This window comes from Ambystoma mexicanum, chromosome 1q (genome assembly GCF_040938575.1).
Source record: "Ambystoma mexicanum isolate Mex_15411 chromosome 1q, UKY_AmexF1_1, whole genome shotgun sequence".
Classification (NCBI taxonomy): Eukaryota; Metazoa; Chordata; class Amphibia; order Caudata; family Ambystomatidae; genus Ambystoma; species Ambystoma mexicanum.
This window is the reverse complement of record NC_090922.1, coordinates 549,619,799-549,641,893: the sequence shown is the minus strand read 5'-3', so window position 1 is coordinate 549,641,893 and position 22,095 is coordinate 549,619,799. Positions and strand designations below refer to the sequence as shown.

General features: G+C 43.0%; 1 protein-coding gene across 1 annotated transcript in view; it reads right to left on the bottom strand.

Moving 5' to 3' along the window:
- Positions 1 to 22,095, bottom strand: part of LOC138531359 (carcinoembryonic antigen-related cell adhesion molecule 6-like) — an 804,705-nt gene that overhangs the window by 100,276 nt on the left and 682,334 nt on the right. Inside the window, exons 6-8 of the mRNA XM_069640985.1 lie at positions 17,884 to 18,039; positions 17,704 to 17,792; positions 3,417 to 3,449 (exon numbers count right to left, since the gene is read on the bottom strand). Coding sequence (XP_069497086.1) covers positions 3,417 to 3,449; positions 17,704 to 17,792; positions 17,884 to 18,039 — 278 coding nt within the window. The remainder of the gene's footprint in view (positions 1 to 3,416; positions 3,450 to 17,703; positions 17,793 to 17,883; positions 18,040 to 22,095) is intronic.

The window sequence follows — 22,095 nt, the reverse complement described above, 5'->3', positions numbered from 1 at the left end:
GACAGGCAGTTTACCAAGGACAAATCTGGTACTACAAAGTGAAAATCCTTGAAGCAAATAAACTTTCCAACTCTGAACATGACAGCAAGGCTCCTCTCCCACAGAAAGAACTCTCCAAATTATGAATGAGATGAGAACCCCAGTATACTGCAGCAGAGCACTGACACCAATTCAAAAACCATTTAAGAGAGAAAGTGTTTAATACACAGCAGGCAATCAACACATTAGTAAAGAACGGAAGCAACAATAGCATTACCTGATACAGAAACAACACTACCACCTCTTTGATGAACACATTTAAACCCCTATCTGAACCAGATTTCTTTTTTAATCATGAAACTGAGCAACATGCCTGGCACTTCGATGGACTCCTGTCTCCCAGATATCTACGAAGACATTCTCCCCAAATAATCATTGATACTTAATTTTTACAAACTGATGAACAATTTACTGGAAAGAGGAATGTGTATGTCATACTGCTTCTAAAAAGCAGATCTGTAAACCCAGAGGAATATACTGTATAAAGCAAAATTCTAGACATGTAGAATGCAATCACCTATGCAATTATTCACAAGTCGTGTTTAGACCTATGAGAGGCACTAAAGCAGCATGAATGTTCATTTGGGATGATCACAAAATATCTGTAGATGAAAACAGCACCTCAGCACTCATTCTCCTTGGCATCTCAGCGGCCTTCGACACCGCCAGGCACAGTACGTTAAACAGACTAGTTGTAGAAACAGCACTCCATAGAACCCTTTACAATTGATGAGGTCCTTGCTACTAAACTAAACTAAACTAATGGGCAGGACAGACATTATCAGGCTTCCCCCTTTCAGGCCAAAGTAATCGGACATCACTGTTGGAGTCCCTCAAGGTTCAAGCCACACACTGCTCCTCTTTAACATCTATATGGCCCTACTGATGAAGATCATAAACACATATGGGGTCACGTGTTACAATAATGCAGATGACATCCAAGTCACACACAATATGTACAATTACTCACAAGTCGTTACTGTTCAGTTACTCACAAGTAAATTTGTAATTTATATCATGTAATGCAACTAATGTAATGTTTGAATTCTACTAATTTCTAAGCTGTCTTATAACCACGCCGTGACACCCGAGGGTCTGGGCGTGTAACAAATAAATAAAATCAATAAAATAAAATAAATATGTCCAGTGATGAAAACCCACGCACTATACTTAGCGACTGCCTCCCACAAGTATTTGAATGGATGATGGCAAATGACCTAAACCTCAATCCAGAAAAAACTGAAACAATGATAGTATTTATTTATTGTGCATTTGTAAAGGCGCTTATACAAGAAGTAAATTGTGTTTCAAAGCTCCCACATGGCAACAGGGAGAGAACATGGGAGAGAAAAGCAAATATAGCAATGAATGATAGAGACAGACCTACATGTCATTTTGAGCATTCAGAACATGCAAGTGCAGAGAGAAAGCAGGGATGAGGAAGTGGGTGGAAGTGCACCAACACTGTATAAAGACAAGTGCACACTTCAGACTTTATTGATATGTGTATACTTTTTAAAAAAATTGCAGCTGCTTAGTTAAGGGTAGTGAGACCTATATGTGATTTTAGTAAGGATGTGTGTGTTTAAATTCCCCCTTTTTATGTAAGACTTTTAAATAATGATGTACTGAGAAGGCTTTGCCCAGTTACATCCAGGGCAGAGCTGGGGAACAGATAAGAAGAGAACTCACTAAAGATCTGAATACACCAGATAAAGGGTGTGTCACCAGCTGTAGGTATCATCTTGTTATTATGTTAACAAAGTGTTTGTTTAGGTGTAGAAGGAATTGAGACCCTTTTCTTTGCACCACTTTTTCCTGCTACCCTGTGTGTGTGCACCTTTCCAACTCTGTGCAACCCTTGGGTGATTTCCCGACTAAAGGAATGGCCTGGTCACAGGGATTGAATAAAGTAATACACGTTTATCAAAAGCTAGTAAAAAGTCTTGTCTTGCCCACACACACAAACCTGTCTCTAGCCCTGAGTGCTCCCAGACAATCCTCACACCACATAAAGTTATAACTACCCGCCGCAAGACATAAGACAAATACAATATCCCACTTGAGGGGGAAATCCGTTATTCAACATTGTGACTGAATGACATATAGTGAGGGTGGGATAGTCCGAGCTTTTTTATTTTTTATTAACTAAAATTATGTAGGTAATTCTGTTTCTGAAAGATAGGTCTACAGATCAGACACCCCATTCATAAATGTTCCATGCCAAACATGTGCCTTTTCTGAAATAGTCTACTGACAACCTCAGTGCCAGCACTGCTATGGCACAGGGCAGGTTCAAAGTCACTGCTGCATTCCTGATAGCTGCCTCAGCACAAACTGACAACATAGAGAGTTGTTTTTTCAATTGTCTGCAACTCTGTTTGAAATTATAATAATTGTGTGTGGTGGCACGTTAAACTGTAAATATAAGCCATGCATGTTTGTGGCATTGTAGCTGCTAGGGTCACGCAATTGTACAGCCAGAGTAATTTGATATCATACTAGTGACAGCTCTGTATGCGTGACACATCTGAGACAGAGTAATCTGTATTTCCCATCTGACCTTGATGTTTGCTATCAGCAGGACTTTGTGTACAACATCATTCCTTGCACATCTGTCCTACCACTGCTGTATGGATTTTAGAATGTTGTGCAAGTAGGGGCAAGGAGGGGCCATTTATCCTCTGAAGGCCCGACCTTTTCACCGAGCACAATCCGGAAAAGCTGGATGCTCTATAACTTTTCATGAAACTGACTACAGATGACTCAGAGCTGTAGAATTGAAATGGGTGAAAAAGCAAATACATGATGGAAGCTAAAAAAAGGATAAGTGATGTCCAGGATATGGTGTCATGAATAAATATCCTAGAGCAGGAGCAGGCTGAGGTCAAGGCTCATGGCAAAGTACTACAATCTCCTGGCTGCTTTGTTAGCCCTAAATGGTCTTTTTGTTGGCTGGAAATCTGTAAGTTAAGTCTGTGGGAGCCTAGCATCATATGCCGTAGCTTCCTGGAATATGAAACAGAAGTGCATGTTTGGATAACATTCATTCATATAAGTGTGTTTCCAGTGTTTTATTGATTGCATGTGTTAACTGTGTGAATGTGCATGAGATATGTTGGTAGGCTGGAGTCTTACACAGGTTTCTCACCATATCTACAACAGCAAGAGCAGTTAATCTGCCTAATTATGGCTTTTCCGGCACACTCCTATATCACCGGGGGACACATCTCCTACACAAATGATGGATCTCCCATTTGACCTTCACCATAGACGATGTGGATCCATTGTTTACAGTGGACAAAGGGATGAAGCATATGTAGGGCGAGGGTTGCATTTAGAAGCATTTGAAGCTCTTCCCTGTACCTGGTACTTACTGTGTAAGTGGAATCTGCTCCCGGGTTTTCATTCTACAGGGAGAGAAAAGGAGTATTTAGTAATTGTGATGGGTTCAGAAGAGGATGAAGAGATACACTACAGCACGTCATCACCTTGGGGACTTTAAGGCTCCAGGAGTGCTCCAGATTAGGCAGATAGTTGGCTATTGAGGCCCATTCAGCCTGAAACAAGAGTCCCAAACTTCACAGTCATTCCGCCTCAATGTTGGTGACTAGTGACTATCGTTGGTTGTATCCTATTGGATCCATGCTAATTTAAATAACATTTAAATCACTGATAGCACTATCCGTTCATGTAGTGGCCAATTATTCAGAAAGGTCTATGAATAATTAGACTGAGATTGGACCCTTCTCTCACCCTCATAACATCAAAGGGGTATCTAACATGAACACAACATTTGACCCGGTGACATCATAGAAAACGGATGATGGACATGTAAAGGTTTTAAAATAAATGAAATTCTCAAACAAAATACAAATAAATAAATGACTGGTCCCTCTTAATTGATAATGCTGCCTAAAGTAATTAGCTCACAAAATGTCTGATCAACATTCCTTTCTGTTTGCTGCAAGGTGGGTAATGGTAACAAATGTTACTGTAGGGCTTAGATATCTGTAGGACTTAGATATATCTCCTTGTTTTGTCAGTTAAAAAACAAACAAAAAATACCATCATGTTTTGTAAAACTGCTCTGCTCTCAGTGCAAAGGGCTGTTCCAATCAACAATAAAGAGTTAAAAAAGAGGGACATTCAGCCACTAGAAATAAGCACTTTCCATTTAGCAATTCACATGCATTGGACTGAATCGATATATGTGTGAGAAAAAGAGTAACATGCCCCTAGCACCTGGACATGCCAGTTATAGGCATGTAAATCAGGACTTCGACACCATGAATAAATACACACGTGAGAATGTGTGTGTCTCTGTAACTAGTGGATCTTAAAGATAATTAAATAACATTTTATATCACTCTTCTACAGCAAGCATGTATTTACCAAGCAGTGGGATGGGAATGTTCTGTCTGTGCAGAACACTTATGTGTCTGAGCAGCTATCCCTCCTTGTGCCACACCCTTCTTTCAACATTTCTTCACTGCTCAGATCCCGCTCCTTAAAACAGAAGTGCAACACCACCTCCATACCTTGTGTTAGTCTGAACCCCCCTCGTCTCCTCACCTATAAAAATGTTCCTCTCTTCTTGACCACTGCACTCGTTTCAACCAAACCGCCTTACTTTACCCTTCAAATTACTACTGTATATTCTCACCCTTGCACGCTCTCTTCCACCCTGCAAGCCATGTTAGCTGTCCCTCACCCTCACATTTTTTGTTCTTCTGTTTTCACTAATGAATTTACATCCCCCTTGTCCTCTGAAATCAAAACATGTGACATCCTCACAACCCTCCTATCACTCCCCGTCCTCACTCCTTCCCCATCGCTAATCTCTATCACCCCTCTTTGTGCTCATTCCCTCAACCTCTCCCTTTGAATTGGCTTCCATCTTTCAGACTGCCAACCCCCCCTGCACCCTTGTTTACCAGTTTGCTCCAAAGACATTCAAAGACATTTCACCTCTCACTTGCTCCTACCCATGTCCCCTTAAATTTCTCTCTTTTTCTTTGGAACCTTCCAAGCCTGCTTCAAGTTAGCAGCTGCCATACCAATCCCGAAGAAGACCGCAGCTGATCCGAATAATCCTGCCAAATAGTGGCCAGGATCTCTCATTCACCACTATTCTAAAATACTGAAGCGTCTCATATTCAAGTGTATATTTTCTGATCTGAACATTAATGACCCCTGGGACTCTATCCAATCTCTATTTCACAGGTGTAAATCCACATAATCAGCCTTAACCCCTTTGTCAAACTTTCCAACCTCTTATCACCACTACAGAATATCACACATACTTTTGGAACTCTCAGCCACTGTTAGGCAGAATCATATGCAGTACCCTTTGGGAACTCCAAACACAATTAAGACTACAAGTGTAAGTACAAATTCACCTTTCATACAAGCCTGGACTACACAGTAAAGTGGTAGCGATGGCTGAGCAGCCAGACTTATCTCAAGAGTAAAGTGAGCAGTATCAGAAGTTACACAAAGGACAGCAATTGCTATGGTTCAAACAAACATTGACTCAAGGTTTCTGAGTAAAAGAATATACATTTATTTACACCATCAGTTATAAAACTGTTCACTAATATAAAGCAGACAATCCCGGTCTTAATGTACTACACACCACCCAATGAATTCTGGACAAGTTATGCTCAAAATGAAGTGTGAGCAAAATGGCACTCCAGTAATTTACAAAGGGAGGGAAAGAAAAGGTTATACAACATTAAGCAGCACCAACAAGTAATTAGGCAGGGCAATCTAGAAAAGGCTTAATACAATTAGGATTCAAGTCAGTAGGCCTGGCCCAATGTTAATGGTTCAGAGTCTTTGCAGAGGATCACTCAGTTCAGAGTAGTTCGCAGTTAAGTCTTTGCCAAGAGATCGAAACAAAGTTGGTCGGAAGAAAAGTTTTTTAAAAGAGTAGAGAAGGACAAGCCCTCGGATTGGCGAAAGATTTCAAACACTTTCACCACAGTCGGACGGGACGAACAACCGGATTTGAACAGTACCTTAGTAGAAGAAGAATTCTGTAGCTGAGGCAGACGTTCCTGGCAGGTCCTGCAGGCTCACGGTTCCTGAAGCGACTGTCGAACTGACAAGAAGGAGGAAGCCTGGAGGGTCCTGCACTGCCCAGGGAAGAAACCAGCAGCAGGGCAAAGCGATGAATAAAAGGTGCGCTCCTTAAAATCCAAACATGGTCGGGTCCTCCTGGCTATCCGGTTCACTGCAGCGATGCACAGCAAATTTGACCAAGGGAGGGAGGCCTTGCTTGGTGTTTGGCGAATGGGTTGGTCCTACCAGCTCAAGGGAAGAAGATTCCTTGCAGATCTTCTCTGTCGTCAAAGTTTAGGAGATTCGGACCCGCAGCAGGGCTTCACCTGGAGGTTCAGTAGTTGCAGTAGTCCCCCTCCTTCAGCTTCGCTTCAGGTTCTCTCGATCCAGTGGCGACTCTGCCTTCCAAGTCCCAGAGACTTGCTTTTTATGCAGTTTTTCCCCATTCACATAGCCTGGCTGTCAATCACACAGCAGGGTGGCTGTCCTGGCAGGACAGTCACCTTAGCCAATCAAACAAGAGTGTAACTTGGGTCTCCAAGGAGACCCTGTGCAGGGGGCCTAAAACCCCTCCCTCACAGCCTGTCCACCCAGACACTCAGGCGCCTAAGGAGGGCTTCTCGGCGAACAAAGGAACCAAACCTAGTTTGGCGCGCAGAGTAAAACACGAGAAATACCTTTACAAAAAGAAATGGCGAATAAACCCAGCCAGAACTGAATAAAAATAAAAGGGGGTCCAGCAAGTTCGAGGCTACCACCATTGCCTCTAACAGTACTGAGGCTATTTTCATAGCTTGCGGTAAAATTAAAATGGCAGATACCACTGCCACCAGCCAAATCTTAAAGAAAGGGGAACGAAATAAGGTTCCACGAGAAACAGACAAAAAGGGATAACTATTAACCCTTTCCCGTACCCTATGGAAGATAACTTGTACTGGGTCTGTAAATGTAAAAAGACCAATAAAAGTCAATGGCATCTTTACATACTCTGGGAGACAGTAGTCAGTCCCAGAAAATGGAGTTTAAGGTGGGAAGTCTAAAAGACAACCCTGTGCCACTGCACTAAAGGTGCTGTGTGACACACAGTAAAAAGATGATGCCTATGGGGTAGGTGAGTCTCCATAGTCCATGAACACAAACATATACAACACACAGCAAAACATGTAAGAGTGGGAAAAAAAGGCTCACACTCTAACCAGGTGAAGAAAATAAATCCTAGAAATCCAGCAAAGCTGCCGAGGGACTCAGTAGGTAAGGGAAATTAGCCATTCTGGAGAATTCTCCCTAACAGCCACCTCTGATATCATGGACAACTCTTCTCTTCTTTGTAGATTTTCCAATCTTAAAATCCAGGAAAACGCTCTGGACATGGTGGACTCTTTACTTTCTCATTGGTACTTCTCCATCTCATGGAACATGGCCACCATTGATTCAACCTCACTCCCAGACAGCATCCCTCAAGACTCCGTCCTTGGGTCCCTATTATTACCCCCCTACACCACCTCCCTTGGTAAACTAACCCCTTCATATGGGTTCCTCTATCACCTAGTTGAAGACAACATACACAACGTCTTCTTCTGCCCTGCTTTCCCTCTAACTCTCAGCTTATAACGTGTCCCATCTCTGCAATTCATCATTAAGTGACACTTCAATGTCTTATACTTATTTCCTCCAGGGCTGGAGTTATCTACCTTCCTGCATCTAAAGCCTCCCTCTCCTTACTGCATCCATGTATTTTCATTCAGATTTACTCACCGCTTCCCCTAAGGCATGGAACCTTGTGTGATAGCAACCACAACCTTCACCAATGTATTGCATATGTCTCTGCTGCAGCCAAGATCACCCTACATAATAGCAGAAATATCATACAATCTCCTCACCTACATCAGTAAAAAACTCATATTGACCTAAGTTCTTGGCCACCATATCTAGTGTGCCAGCCTCCTCATTGGTCTTCCTCTCTACTGGTTCTCACCACTTAATAAAGTACTCTACTTTGCCACCACTCTTCTTCAACCTCAACACACTTCCTCCATAATGTTTGGTATTCAATGAAAAGAAAAAACAATCACACATACCGATGCACAGACCTCACAGTACTGTGCTACTGTTAAAATATGTTTATAATTACCGCATTTTGCCAGGAGGCTTGGACTTTTACCAAGTCTAGTAACTGCATTATAAATGTTGCACAATACTGGACCCTTGATCCTTAACTCTTCTTTCTAAAGATCAGTAGGTATTTGGTCCGTCCCAGATGCATTTCCACTTTTTTGAGTCCCTATTACCCTGCACAAATCCTCTATATTAAATGATAGAGTTTTGCCCCTACAATTTATCTTTACAGGAGATTGTCCGGTCACATTCAGATTGCCATATAGGTCTGAAAAGTGCTGCCACCAAGTATTTCCCTATATGCAGCATTGAAGACTTATTTGTCATATGAATTGTATCTATTGCTTTACAACTTATTGGCGGATTTTCAGCACACAGGTGTGCAGGGGACAGGAGTGCCCGAGTCTATTCAGACACCATCTTGTATTTCCCAAAATGCAGTAATTATACCAATATATGAAAAGAGGGGCAGGGACTCCACAGCAAATTACCAACCCATATCTGCCTTTAACCTAATCCGGATCTCTGGACCCCATCCTTAAACAGGTATTCAATCTGCTATATCCGTCCAAAGCCAAAAATACTAAACCTGGTTTTCACTGGTCATCATGAGTGCTGTGTATGATGCACCCATTGTCTGACCTCCTAAGGCATGGCATCACTGTATCTATTGCATACTTGTTCCTGCATCCACTAGTTAACTAACGTGAATGTTCCCCCCCAAGGACAGAAACATTAGACTGTGAACAAGACCACCCCGCCTCTATGATCCAAAAAACCAATTTTAACAAAAGAAGTCTCACTACCCACCCCACTGAACCACCCAACAAAAGCACACAGCAGCGATTTAACTACCACAAACTATCCCCCGACCGCCCCAACACTACTCCCAGAAACACTCTGAGAGCTAACGTATCTACAGCCACACCTCACCCTAAAACCAAAAACACGAGCACCCTATTACTATCTGGGTCACTAATTAATGCCAGATCCATGGTGGCCCACGCTACCGAGATCGCTGACACACTCACTAATGAGAATCTGGACCTAATGGCCATAACAGAAACATGGCTCCATGAGGCTGCTGGACCCGCCCTCATGATAGCGGTACCAGATGGATATCAGATACTCAGAGCAGACAGACCTAACGCCAAGGGCGGCGGCATAGCCATTATCCATAAAACCAATCTAGCTCTCAGGCTTGCCAATGCTCCACCCAACCAATCCTGCGAGACCCTCACTGCCAAACTCCAACTATCCCACAACCGGACTCTAACCATACACGTGGTCTGTAGACCTCCTGGCCCATTCGGCTCTTTCGAAGATGACCTAAACTGCATCCTAGCCAATAATACCAAAGACAATTTGCAAACTTTGCTTATGGGTGACTTCAATCTTGGATTTAATGATAACAACAACAAACAGGCTCACTTGGTCACTGCTACTCTAAAGGATCACGGCTTGACACAAAATGTCACCTCCCCGACACATATCAAAGGAAGGACCCTTGACTGGGTTGCTGACTTAAACTGCAACATCACCATCACTAACACCATACCACAATCATGGACCGACCACTCCCTAGTCACCTTCTCTGCATCCCTTGACCTCATCCGCCCTAATACTATAGACATGGCACCCTCCCTCCCGACTAGGAGCAAAAAGGACATCACAGCTGAAAAGCTACTACCATATCTCCTCCCGGACCTCAATAACCCACCCAACAATTTAGACCCCACCTCACTAGTCGAAACCTATAACCGTACCATGACCAAAGCTTTAGACACTATTGCACCAATAAAAAATCGTAAAAGTAAACAGAAAGCCCACCTCAATGCATGGTTCACACCCCATCTGAAGGAACTAAGGGCAAAAAAACGCAAACTTCAATCCATTTGGAATCACTCTCCCACGGAGGAAAACAAGCTTAGACTAACCAACCTATCCAAACTGTACAAAAAAGAAATTATTAGTACAAAAAAGGACACGTTCAACAATAGAATATCGAAGGCCAAATCAGACACCAAGGAACTCTTTGCTATCCTCCGTGAAATGGAATCTCCCATAACACAGGTGGATAACACTCCCAAGGATAAGCCTTGGTGTACTGAAATTCAAAATGCCCTATCGAATAAAATTACCTCCCTCCAGGTCAAAATTGCTAAAAAGAAAGACTCCCTGCTCCTCCCAGTATTGACCATACCCCAACAACAACCGCCTCCTCTCAACCATGACTGTACCACCCCACCATTCAGCTTCAGGAAAGTCACTATTATCGAAACAATAAAAATCATTCTCTCGCTCAAACCTTTCCAATTGAAAAGGTGACAGCTGCCCACCCCAAATCATAAAGGATGCAGCCAGAGATCTAGCTCCTTTCATTACTGAGCTCATTAATGACTCGTTCTCAACTAATCTAGTGCCAAACAACCTCAAACACTCCTGGGTACTCCCACTGCTCAAAAAACAAACTCTAGACCCCTCCATCCCAACAAACTACAGACCTATCACTACAGTCCCTTTCCTACTCAAAATCCTTGACAGAGTAGCCAGGACCACCTAGAAGCCAACAACCTGTTAGGTACTCGCCAATCCCGCTTCCGCCCCCTCCACGGCACAGAAACAGCCTTGATCGACCTCAAGACCCAAATTGACGGGCTAAAGGACAAAGGGAATTCAGCTATGCTACTCCTCCTTGACCTATCGGCGGCTTTCGACCTAGTGGATCATACAGTCTTATGTGACCACCTCAGGTCAGCCGCCCATTTCTCAAGTGATGCCATAACCTGGGTTCAATCCTTCTTAGCAAATCGCACTATGAGAGTCTTCTCCCCTCTCGCAGTCGCAGACCCTATTCAAGTCCCCTGTGGGGTACCTCAGGGATCCTGCGTCGCCCCCACCATGTATAACATATTTACTAAGCTCCTGTTCAACAAGTTGTATAGATTGGGTGTCACCTACACCAATTACGCAGATGACACCCAGATCCTCATCCCCCTTTCGGTCAACTTCCTGGAGGACTCAGACTTAGTAAATAGGATATACCACTTCATTCAGGCATGGATGGCATCCCATGGCCTCTGCCTGAATGACGATAAAACTGAACTCTTAATCCTAGGCTCAGACACAGCCTTAAAAAAACTCAACCCCAACTACGCCACTTTCAATATCGACAACAACGACATTAAAGTGGTACCGGTTGTCAAAACACTTGGCTTCTATCTCGACATTGCGCTTTCCCTTAAGAAGCAAGTCAACTCACTATCATCCTCCACAGCGTATACCTGCAAACTGATCCGAGCTTGCAGACCATTCCTCTCTGAAACTAGCCGCATCACCCTAGCCAACGCACTCATACTATCAAGACTGGACTATTGCAATGCACTTTATGCGGGCTCCAATAAATACATCTTAGACAAACTCCAAAGACTCCAATGCCCTTAGAGCAGCTCTCAATATTCCTAACAGAGAGCACATTTCTCAATTCAGAAGAAATGCTCACTGGCTCAACATAAAAGACAGAGTCCTCCTCAAAACACTATCCCTGACCTCCAAATGCCTAAACAACATTGCGCCCCCGTATCTTACAGAGAGAATCAATAGGAAAACCTCCAACCGACCCATGAGATCAGCCAACGCCTTCACCCTTGAGATTCCCAGATACAAACTGAACACAGCCGGCGGCTCCAGCTTCCCTGTCACGGCTGCCCATTCCTGGAACAAACTCCCACTTGAGCTCAGAACCGACCAACCATACCACGCATTCAGGCGAAAACTCCTAGCATGGCTATGGTCCAATAATGCCTAAACCCAGCGCCAGAGGTAGCTCCCCTACCCTGACAGCACACCATACCTCCCGCCAACTGCATATATGCCATCCCACCACCAGCAGATATTCTAACCTACTTATCTCATTAACCCGTTCACCTACTACAGTCAATTGAACTGATGTCTATGCCTGTACTATAACCTGTATATAATCCTGTTTTGTATATAAATACTGTGCATGTAAATCTTGTATATTTATAACAATGTGTAACTAAGCTGATAAGTATCCTTGTAATGCTTGCGCCCAACTACCTCCGGGTCTCGGCTGCGCCATATCAAATAAACAAACAACAATAACAATGTTGTTTCTAGTGCCAATTGCACTTTGCACCCATTGCTTGACCACTGCAAATATTGTTTCTAGTGCCAATTGCACTTTGCACCCATTGCTTACCACTGCAAATACTGTTTCTAGTGCCAATTGCACTTTGTACCCATTCCTTGACCACTGCAAATACTGTTTCTAGTGCCAATTGCAATTTGCACCCATTGCTTGCCCACTGCAAATATTGTTTCTAGTGTCAATTGCACTTTGTACCCATTGCTTGACCACTGCAAATACTGTTTCTGGTGTCAATTGCACTTTGCACTCATTGCTTGACCACTACAAATATTGTTTCTAGTGCCAATTGGACTTTGTACCCATTGCTTGACCACTGCAAATATTAATTCTAGTGCCAAATGCACTTTACATCCATTGCTTTACCACTGCAAATATTGTTTCTAGTGCCAATTGCACGTTCCACCCATTGCTTGACCACTGCAAATATTGTCACTAGTGCCAATTGCACTTTGTACCCATTGCTTGACCACTGCAAATATTGTTCCCAGTGCCAATTGCACTTTGTACCCATTGCTTGACCACTACAAATATTGGTTCTAGCGCCAATTACACATACCAACCATGGTCACAAGCAGCATCATATCAATATTAATCATGGCCTCATCTATCCCAAAGGATCTGCTTTGTTCACTTGGTGCCTTTTCTTATGTTGAGAACGGCCTCGCCTGGCTATTTTGTGCACCCCACTATCCCCTTCCCTCCCCTTCCCAACCCCATTCCTTCCCACTATAAGCCCATTCCCAGCATCCACAACACACTCCCCCTCCCAGATCACCAACCATACTCACTCCAATAAGAATCCAGATCCTTCTGACCATAGCAAAGCCCACTCCACACAACCTATTACCGGACACACAAGAAACGTAGGCTATTCTCACGGACAGCACTCCTCTATACTCACAGGAGTAGGAATGGCCACATATTGACCTCCAGATGACCTACTAGGCAAACATCTCATAGACATCAGATTACGAACACATCAGTCATGGTACAGCCTATGCAAATTAACAGAACATCCCCTCCAACAAGGCTGACCCACCCGGTCCTGACACCACGACGATTGCCCAACCTATCTATAAACAAGACTCATAACCCTACAACCTATATAACCCACACCACAAAATCTGGGGACATAGACTCTGCCATATACCTAAAAAGTGCCCTCATCAATGCAAAATCTATCACAGCCCATGCTTTAGACATAGCAGACCTTATCAAAGTCGACGACCTGGACCTACTGACTATCACGAAACCTGCCTCCACCCAGCCTCAGGCCCCAACTTCTCCCTAGCTATCCCTGAGGGATATACTATATATAGGAAGTATAGCTAAAAATACCTTTAACATTAGAATAACAGGAGAACCATCCAGGAGAACCATCCATCACCTCAGCCAAAGTGATCACCTTAAAAGTTGAACTCACCAACACCTGCACTATACATATTGTGTACAAACTTCCAGGTGCACTCTCTACCTTTGATGACGACATTACCTCGTTCCTATCTCACAACATGAAACCTCAATGTAAAGTCATCATATTAGGCGACTTTAACCTTGTCCTGAACGATCTTTTTAAAATTCATGCTGGTCTTCTTGCAGATGTCATGAAAGCCCAAGGCTTAATCAACACACCCACCCACGAAAAAGGCAGCATCTTAGATTGGATAGCCGATATTAATTGCGCCACAGACTTCATATCTAATACCCCTTCACCATGATCCTACCACAACACCATAATCTTCTCCACCACCATGACTTCCAAATGCACCGAAATGCCCTCACCAACCCCTACACCACCATCTAGAAGCTTAAAAAACATCAATCGCGACAACATGCTACCCCTCCTAGCACCATTAATCAATTCCACTTACCCGGAAGATGACCCTTCACCACTAGTCAAACTCTATAATAAATCCATGCTAACAGCTATGGATATAGTCGCACCTCTGAATTCTAAGAAAACGAAACCCAAAACCCACACCAACACATGGTTTACCCCAGAACTAAAAACACTGTGAGCTATCAAAAGGTCAGCCGAATGCAACTGGTGAAAATCTCCAACATCTACAAACAAAGCCACCTTGCAAACGTCAGCTAATAACTACAAGAAATCCATTACAGAAGCAAAAAGTAATCTCTACAATACGAGAATCCAGAATGCCCAATCACGGCCCAGGGAACTATTCGCCATCCTCCGCAAGCTTGAATGACACGCCCCAGCCCCCAACCACTCCATTAAAGATCAGCTTTGGTGCACTAATGTTCAAAAAGCTCTAGCAGACAAAATCACCCTCCTGCAAAATAAACTAGAAAATCCAAACTTAACCTTGACCCGAATGGCCAACCCATATCCGTGACTCAAGAATCACCCATGTCCAATAACTTGTTTAGGCCTGTATCTATTTCTTAAACTATCAACATCATCAAAGGACTAAACAATCCAAATGCAAAGGAGATATCTGCCCTCCCACACTAATAAAAGAATGTGCACACGAATTAGCCCCTCTCATCATTGCCATCATTAACAGTTCATTCTCCGCCAGCTCTATACCCGATGACCTAACGGAAGCCTGGGTACTACCACTGCTTTAAAAACCCACCTTGGACCCCAATATCCCTACAAATTTTTGACCTATCACCACAGTACCGTTTTTACTAAAAATCCTTGCCCGTGCAGCGTACCTGCAAATCCAATAATTTCTCGAAGCTAACAAACTCCTATGTCACCACCTTGAAACAGCCGTCCATTTCTCATCTGAAGCCATCAATTGCATAAACTCCTTTCTCTGCAACCGCACAACAAGAGTATTCTCTCCCACATCAGCAGCCCCCCCTAGCCAAGTAACATGCAGTGTGCCACAAGGCTCATGCGTGTCACCTACACTGTACAACGCCTTCAATAAACTCTTATTTGACAAACTAGACAACATGGGCATCACATATACTAACTAGGCAGATGATACGCAAATACTAATTCCAATATCAGGCTGCCATGACACAGACACCCAAAACCTCAACAAAATATACCCTACCATCCAGGCCTGGATGGCCCAAAACGAATTGTGCCTCAACGGATGACAAAACGGAGTTAATCCTAATAGGAAACAAATCCAAATCAGATGATCTTCCTAAACAATATGAATCCTTCAATATTGATGGCAACACAATTAAGTTCACTAAAGAAATAAAAACATTAGGGGTCCACATCGACTCATCCCTCTCCCTTACCATACAGGTCAATGCGATTGTATCGTCTGCTGCCTACTCGTCAAAACTTATCAGATCCAGGAGACCGTTCCTATCTACTGACAATAGCATCACACTAGCAAGGGCTCTAATCCTCTCAAGGATAGATTACTGCAACTCACTGTTTGCAGGCACTAGTATTAGAAACATCAAAAAACTGCAAGTAGTACAAAACAATGCCATCAGAGCAGCATGGAACATACCCAAGTCCGAGCACATTACATCCACCAGACACCTTATACACTGGCTCCCTGTCCATGACAGAATCAAAGTCAAAATTCTCATGCTGACCCACAAATGCCTTACCAACAATGCTCCAACCTATCTCAGCAACCAAATTACCAGAACCCACTCCAACAGACCCACTTGCTCACTATATTCTAACCTTATCATCATCCCAAGATTTAAGAGAGTGAAAGCAGGAGAGTCCAATTTCCCGATAGTGGCAGCTAATCTATGGAACTCCCTACCACCTCACCTCAGAAAGAACCCTTCCCTGTGATCATTCCGAAAAAATCTGAAAACTAGACTATTCAGCCTAGACACGCAACAATGATTCACAATGCTATAGATAATCATGCCTCAGGATGAAACCATCAAGCACGTTAAACCACTCTAGCATAGAAATCTCATTGCTGTTTTACCTGTAAACCAATTCTAAATGTCTTGATGAATGCACCTGTATCTAACAACATGCATGATGTACCTACTTGCAACCTGCACTTGTAACACGCAAGATGCAACACCATGTAACCACTATCTTAAGTATTGACAATGCAACTATCATCTTAATCATTGCAGCAATGTACCTTTCTGTAACCTGTACCTATAACATGCACAATGTAATACCATGTAACCACTATCTTAAGTATCAACAATGTATCCATCACCTTAAGTATTGCTGTGCCTTGATGCCTCTGGGCTAAGTGCGCCTTATAAATGTCAATTAAATAAATAAATATCTCTCTTGGATAGTGTGGGCAAGATATTTGAAAAAGCTGTCCTGTTTCATTTACAGGCTTGGGTAGATGAGAATACCACAATCAATGACCTCCAGCCAGGCTTCTGAAAACAAAAGGTGGTTGATCCAAGTACACTGTGCTGCTGAAGATGAAGTTGTATGCTGTATTTGTGGATATCAGGATCGCCTTTGATAAGAGTCTCAATGGAAATTCTTTGGCGAATCCTGCCGGATATGGGAGCTCCCCATGCCTGATTTTATCTATCCAGTCTTTGTACTCTGAGAATAATGCAGCTGTGTGCTTTGGATTGCTGGAGAATTAACCGCCTCTTTTAGTGTGACAAAGGGAGTAAGGCAATGATGCGTCCTTGACCCTCTGCTGTTTTGCATATACATCGAAGAAATAACCAATGCATTAACCAGAGGTGCATGGATTGCCCAAAGACGGGCCAGATTAGCTAAAGACTTTGGGTAAGGCTCTTGTAACTGGGACTAATTTCTGGAAGAGGGACTCCCAGGACCCCCATTGTTTTCCGCATAATTTAAGTAACTTTGGGTCTCACCCTGAGTTACTAGAGGAATCCAGATGTGGACCCCTTGCTCACTATTCTTAGAGAAGCTCAGCTCCATCCTATTGATGAGGTCCAACGAGACCAAAACAAGTGTCTGGAGTTGCTGTTGGTACTCTTGTTCAGCGGAGAATTGCCTAGCATTTCGGTGCTGGACTGCCCCAGGACAGGACAAAGACTGATATGTTTTGGATATTTCTCCTCTGTGAAAGATAGTGAGCAAGAGACTCTGGGTAAGACTCTCGTAACCGAGACTAATGACCGGCAGACGGACTCCCAGGACCCCCCTTGTTTTCCAAGCGGGCATCTTTATGGGACTGGTTTCAATCCCCCTGATTCCGGGTGGATGATCCTGCCCAGGATTCAGAAGGGCTGAAAACCAACACCTGAAACACAGGCTTCATGAATAACGATGGAACCTTGAGGACCCTGTGCCATCGACTGAGATTGGAAAACTAATTAAAGTGATGTATAGATTTCTTAGACTATACACTGCATATTCATCCTTTGTTCCACTAGGGCATGGTGTTACTTACTGCAGGCTGCCTGATATTTCTTTGTCTCGTGTTCTCATAGTGTATTTCAGATTTCTGGATAATGTTGGGTTTCTCCCAGGTTATATGATCTGGAACAGAAAGAGATAAAATCATTAATGGTGTTGTTGCACTCCTGAATCATAAATAATAAATGACATCAGTCAGGGAAAGGGATGTTACCATTCTGTAGACGATTTCTGTACAAAAGCCTCTTGTAGTAAACAATAACTCCAGCAATAATAACTGCAGCACCGAGGATAACTCCCAAAGCCACTCCCAAGGCAACCTGCCAGCAAGAACAGGTTGTGGCTGGTGTGACTGGATAAAGCTCTGTTCCTGCAGAAGAAAGGCGACTGGTGAGTGTTTGCTTGACACATTTTCCATAATATACAATAAGAAGACACACGATCTTCAGCTCAATAAGGAAACGTCCATGGTCTAGATGCATGTTCAGGCTCTTAGATCAGGGAGGTCATGGCGTGGAGGAAGGGGAGGTTCCGATTGCTACAGGTTGGAAGTGAGGGATTCACAACGTGGTAGGTGTTATCAATGCTCTGCTGCAACTCTCTTCTGATTTCCTCCTAGTTTGCAAGTGCTGGTTTGCCAGACATTCAATCAAACCTGTTCTTAAGCTGTCATCAGACCCCTACAGCCTGTCACATGTTCCTGCTACTGCCATTATCCCTAAATCCCCATTGAAAGGGACCGATGCCACATTAAGCATGTCTTCTGCTCCACATCCTCTCTTGGTTGGACCAGACTACCCTTATGGCATTATAGCAGCCACTTCTGCCAAAATTATCAGTAGACCACATTACATTATTTCAAATCCATCCAAGCCAATCCCACCTTTATTCCTATTTCCCTCCTCCCTTTTCTCTCTAAACTATTGAAGGGCATTGTTTATACTCAATTGTCTTCCTTTGTTAACCTGCACTCACTTCTACCTGTTTTTCAACCCGGTTTTAGACCTTGCCACTCTAATGAGATGGTTCTTCTGGCTGTCTGTGAGTCACTTGTCTCCTTTCGTTATGCTAAATGATATTCTCTTCTTGTTCTTCTAGACTTGTTGTATGCTTTTGACACTCTAGATGACTCTATTCTTCTCTCTTCACTTTCACGCCTTTGCTTTCATGATTCTGTCCTGAATTGGTGTCATTCAAATTTCTCCAGCCACCCATTTTCCGTCTCATGGGCTGGTCATTCCCACCTGTTTACCCTTTCGCTCATGGTGTCCCCAAAGGCTTAGACTTGGCCCTCTTCTTTTCTCTCTCTAATATTTCCCATCATGGTTGTTTTATTACTTTGTTTGGTTTCTCCTATCACCTCTATGCTGACAACTCTCATATTTTCCTCTCTCCTCCTTCTCAAACTCTCTGCACTCTTCTCTGTGCGCCTGGCTTCTCTCCATCTAATCTTGGACGTCCTCCCACTTTTTACACCTTAATCCTTCTAAAACTAAGGTTCATCTCTTCCCTCTGACTTCATTCTTCTTCCCCTTTCTTCTGTAATCTTTCCTCCTGCTTCTCCCTCTATCTCCACAATTGCCCAAAATGTAGGTGTTAACTTCTACTCCTCCTTTTCTTTCTCCCCTAAAATGTCTTCTATCTCCTTTTCCTGTCGCTTCCAGCTATTCAACATTCTTGTAATCTTTCCCCCCGGGACTCTATTTCCACTGCTTAACATTTTCTTCATGGTCCTTCGAAGCTCGACTCATCTTCAACTTTCTATGTTTTATATTTAAATACCTTTGTGCGCTGGCTCCTCCCTATCCTACTCCTTATTCTCCTATTACTCTCATTCATGTTCTCTTCGATTGTAATTCTGTCTTCCTCCTGTTGTCCTTTGCCTGCTGTGTGCTACTTCACGCTTTTGCTATTTTTCTCTCCTGACTCCTAAGCACTGGAATGCTCTTCCTCTGTCTTTTCAATTTCCGTTTGTCTAAAAACTTTTTTTTAATCTCAACACAAAGAATATCTTCCATCACTGTGATTTATTTGCCTGAATTCTATCTACTGATTGTACTGTTTCAGACTTTTAGTAAAGCATGCACGTGTTAAGCGATACATAAATAAAATAAAATACCAACACACATATTCTCCATCCTCATTCTGGATTACCAGCCCTGGACCATACGCCAATGGTGCTGACATGCCATCATGCCTAGGGAAACTATGTTTCCATTATTCGGATTTCATTAAACAAACCAATGCAATCTGCAAGTTTTATTATTAATTTATAACTAACACAGCTGGGCCAGAGTTACCCAAATATAAAGCTGTGTAAAAGTAAAGCCAAGAACTGTAAATATACTGGAATGGAGAACTACCATATGACCACCCTACTCAAGAGCCTAGTTTTTTATTAGGAATCCTCCAATTAGCCAAATAAATCATAGTATTGGTCCAAAGACTGATTTATTAGGACCAAACACGTTTTTCCAACAAGCTTGCCATTTATTATGGTCTCAACATTTCCTCTAGTCTCTTGAATCATCAATGGTGGGAGGAGTGGCAAAGTGAGGGTGTAACAGCACTCTTAGATTTGTGGAAAGGAGCAGTGCATCATCTCTCTACTGAGACCCAGCATGGGGATGTTGTGCAGAAATATCTCAGAGCGGTTACTCAGTGTGGGTGTAAAATGAGTTACGACCGCCCTCACACACGAGGGTGTTGGCAAGTTTCTGGTTGTTTGTAGTTTGTTTGCTACTTCTAAGGCTAAGCGTGTAGACGCGGAAGTAGGCACAGATTGAGTATTTACTATATCACTTTGTTTTTTATATGGGTTTATAGGTGAAACAACCAAAGAGCTAACCTTGGTGGCTTTCATGTTCATAATAGTCGCTGTCAATTTGCAAACTTTCAGCAAAAGTTATTTAACAATTGTTAACAGAGACTCAACTTCTGGCATGACTTCTTTTATAGTAGATGACTTTTTAATATAATTGGTTTTAGAAGCACCTTGATTTGCTAGGTCCAACTACGTGGTGGCCTCACACTACATCAATGGCCCTACACTGGTATCCGGTAAGTGTCTTAAGTCTGAAAATCTATTAGGAAGATACACTTTAGATTCTGTAAATGAATCAGATTTAAAAAATGTTATCATGCCAGGATTTGCTTCATGGATTGTTTTTTATGGCATAAACCTCACCAAGTTATGCATTCTTCTTGCCTCCCAACTGATTGTCACCTTTATCAAATTTGAACTTAGCCAGCGGGTCTCTAACAGCCTGTTTCATTGTACCATTTCCCTGAGCATTTTCATGTAACACCACAGTGGTGTCTGAAACATTTGCATCAGTAATTATAAGTGCAAAAGAAAGTTCTGTCTGTATGAGCATTGCTGATTTCGACCTAGTCCATTTCTTCCCCTGGTCAGAGATCACATTGCCTCCTTTAACAATATGCAGCAGCTGTAAAGATAGAGGTTCATCTGCTTTAACAACATTGTGCTCCCTTTCTCCGAATGACGTTCATGTAATAATGTCTAAATCTCAGATATGAGGGCGTTAGCTTCCTTTAGTGGAGCCATAATGGCTGGTGTTCTCTAGTGAGCTTGTTTCACAAGTGAGGTAAACGTAGCTTTTCTCTTCCCCGTTGTGGGAGGTAAATAAATGTTGTGCTAAAATCTTAAAAACAATCTAAATCAAGCACAATTCTATAGTTAATCATAATTCGAGAAATATTTCAAAATTGTTGTATCACAGTTAACCTCTAAAACAGTAAGATGAAAATCAAAAATTTCACAATCGGTTCTCATACGTTATAATGTTTATGCGGGGGGTGAAGGTAGGGGTGAGCTGGGGCTAGCCTGACAAGCTCCTCCAATCACCTGCACCTCCTTCTAAATGTAGCAGTCTTAGTCAAAGACCAGGTCTACAGTCAAAGTGACTGATGCATTTATACTAGTGGACACACAGCATACTTTTAGCTGAGAAAAAGATTGGGCAGAAGATGTGCAAAAGTTGCATAACATGACTTAGTAACTTTTGCTGGTGCCTAAGCTGGCCTCAATTAATTTCAATTAACAGTTTTGCCCCGGTCACTTTTACATGCTCCTTGTCACTGACACTTACTGAACCTCAAAGTGAGATGGTCTGTCATAGATAATGAGCATTCTGGAGGTTGCCATGGCCAAAACCGAATATTAGGCGACAGCTAACAGCCCAATATTTAGCACTGCTGAAACCACCAGTTGCAGCCAGCTGACTGCCGACTGAACCTGCCACACTTAACTGCAGCTTCACCAGTAGCAGGGCTTCCTGTGGGTCACTCCAATGAGCCAATGGATACACCACAGGGCTGCATCACCAATCTCCTGTGCTCCAGCAGTTAGGCACTTGCAGCATTTTGCTGCAGGTTCGCTGGGAGGGGGGCTTTTGTGCTGGGC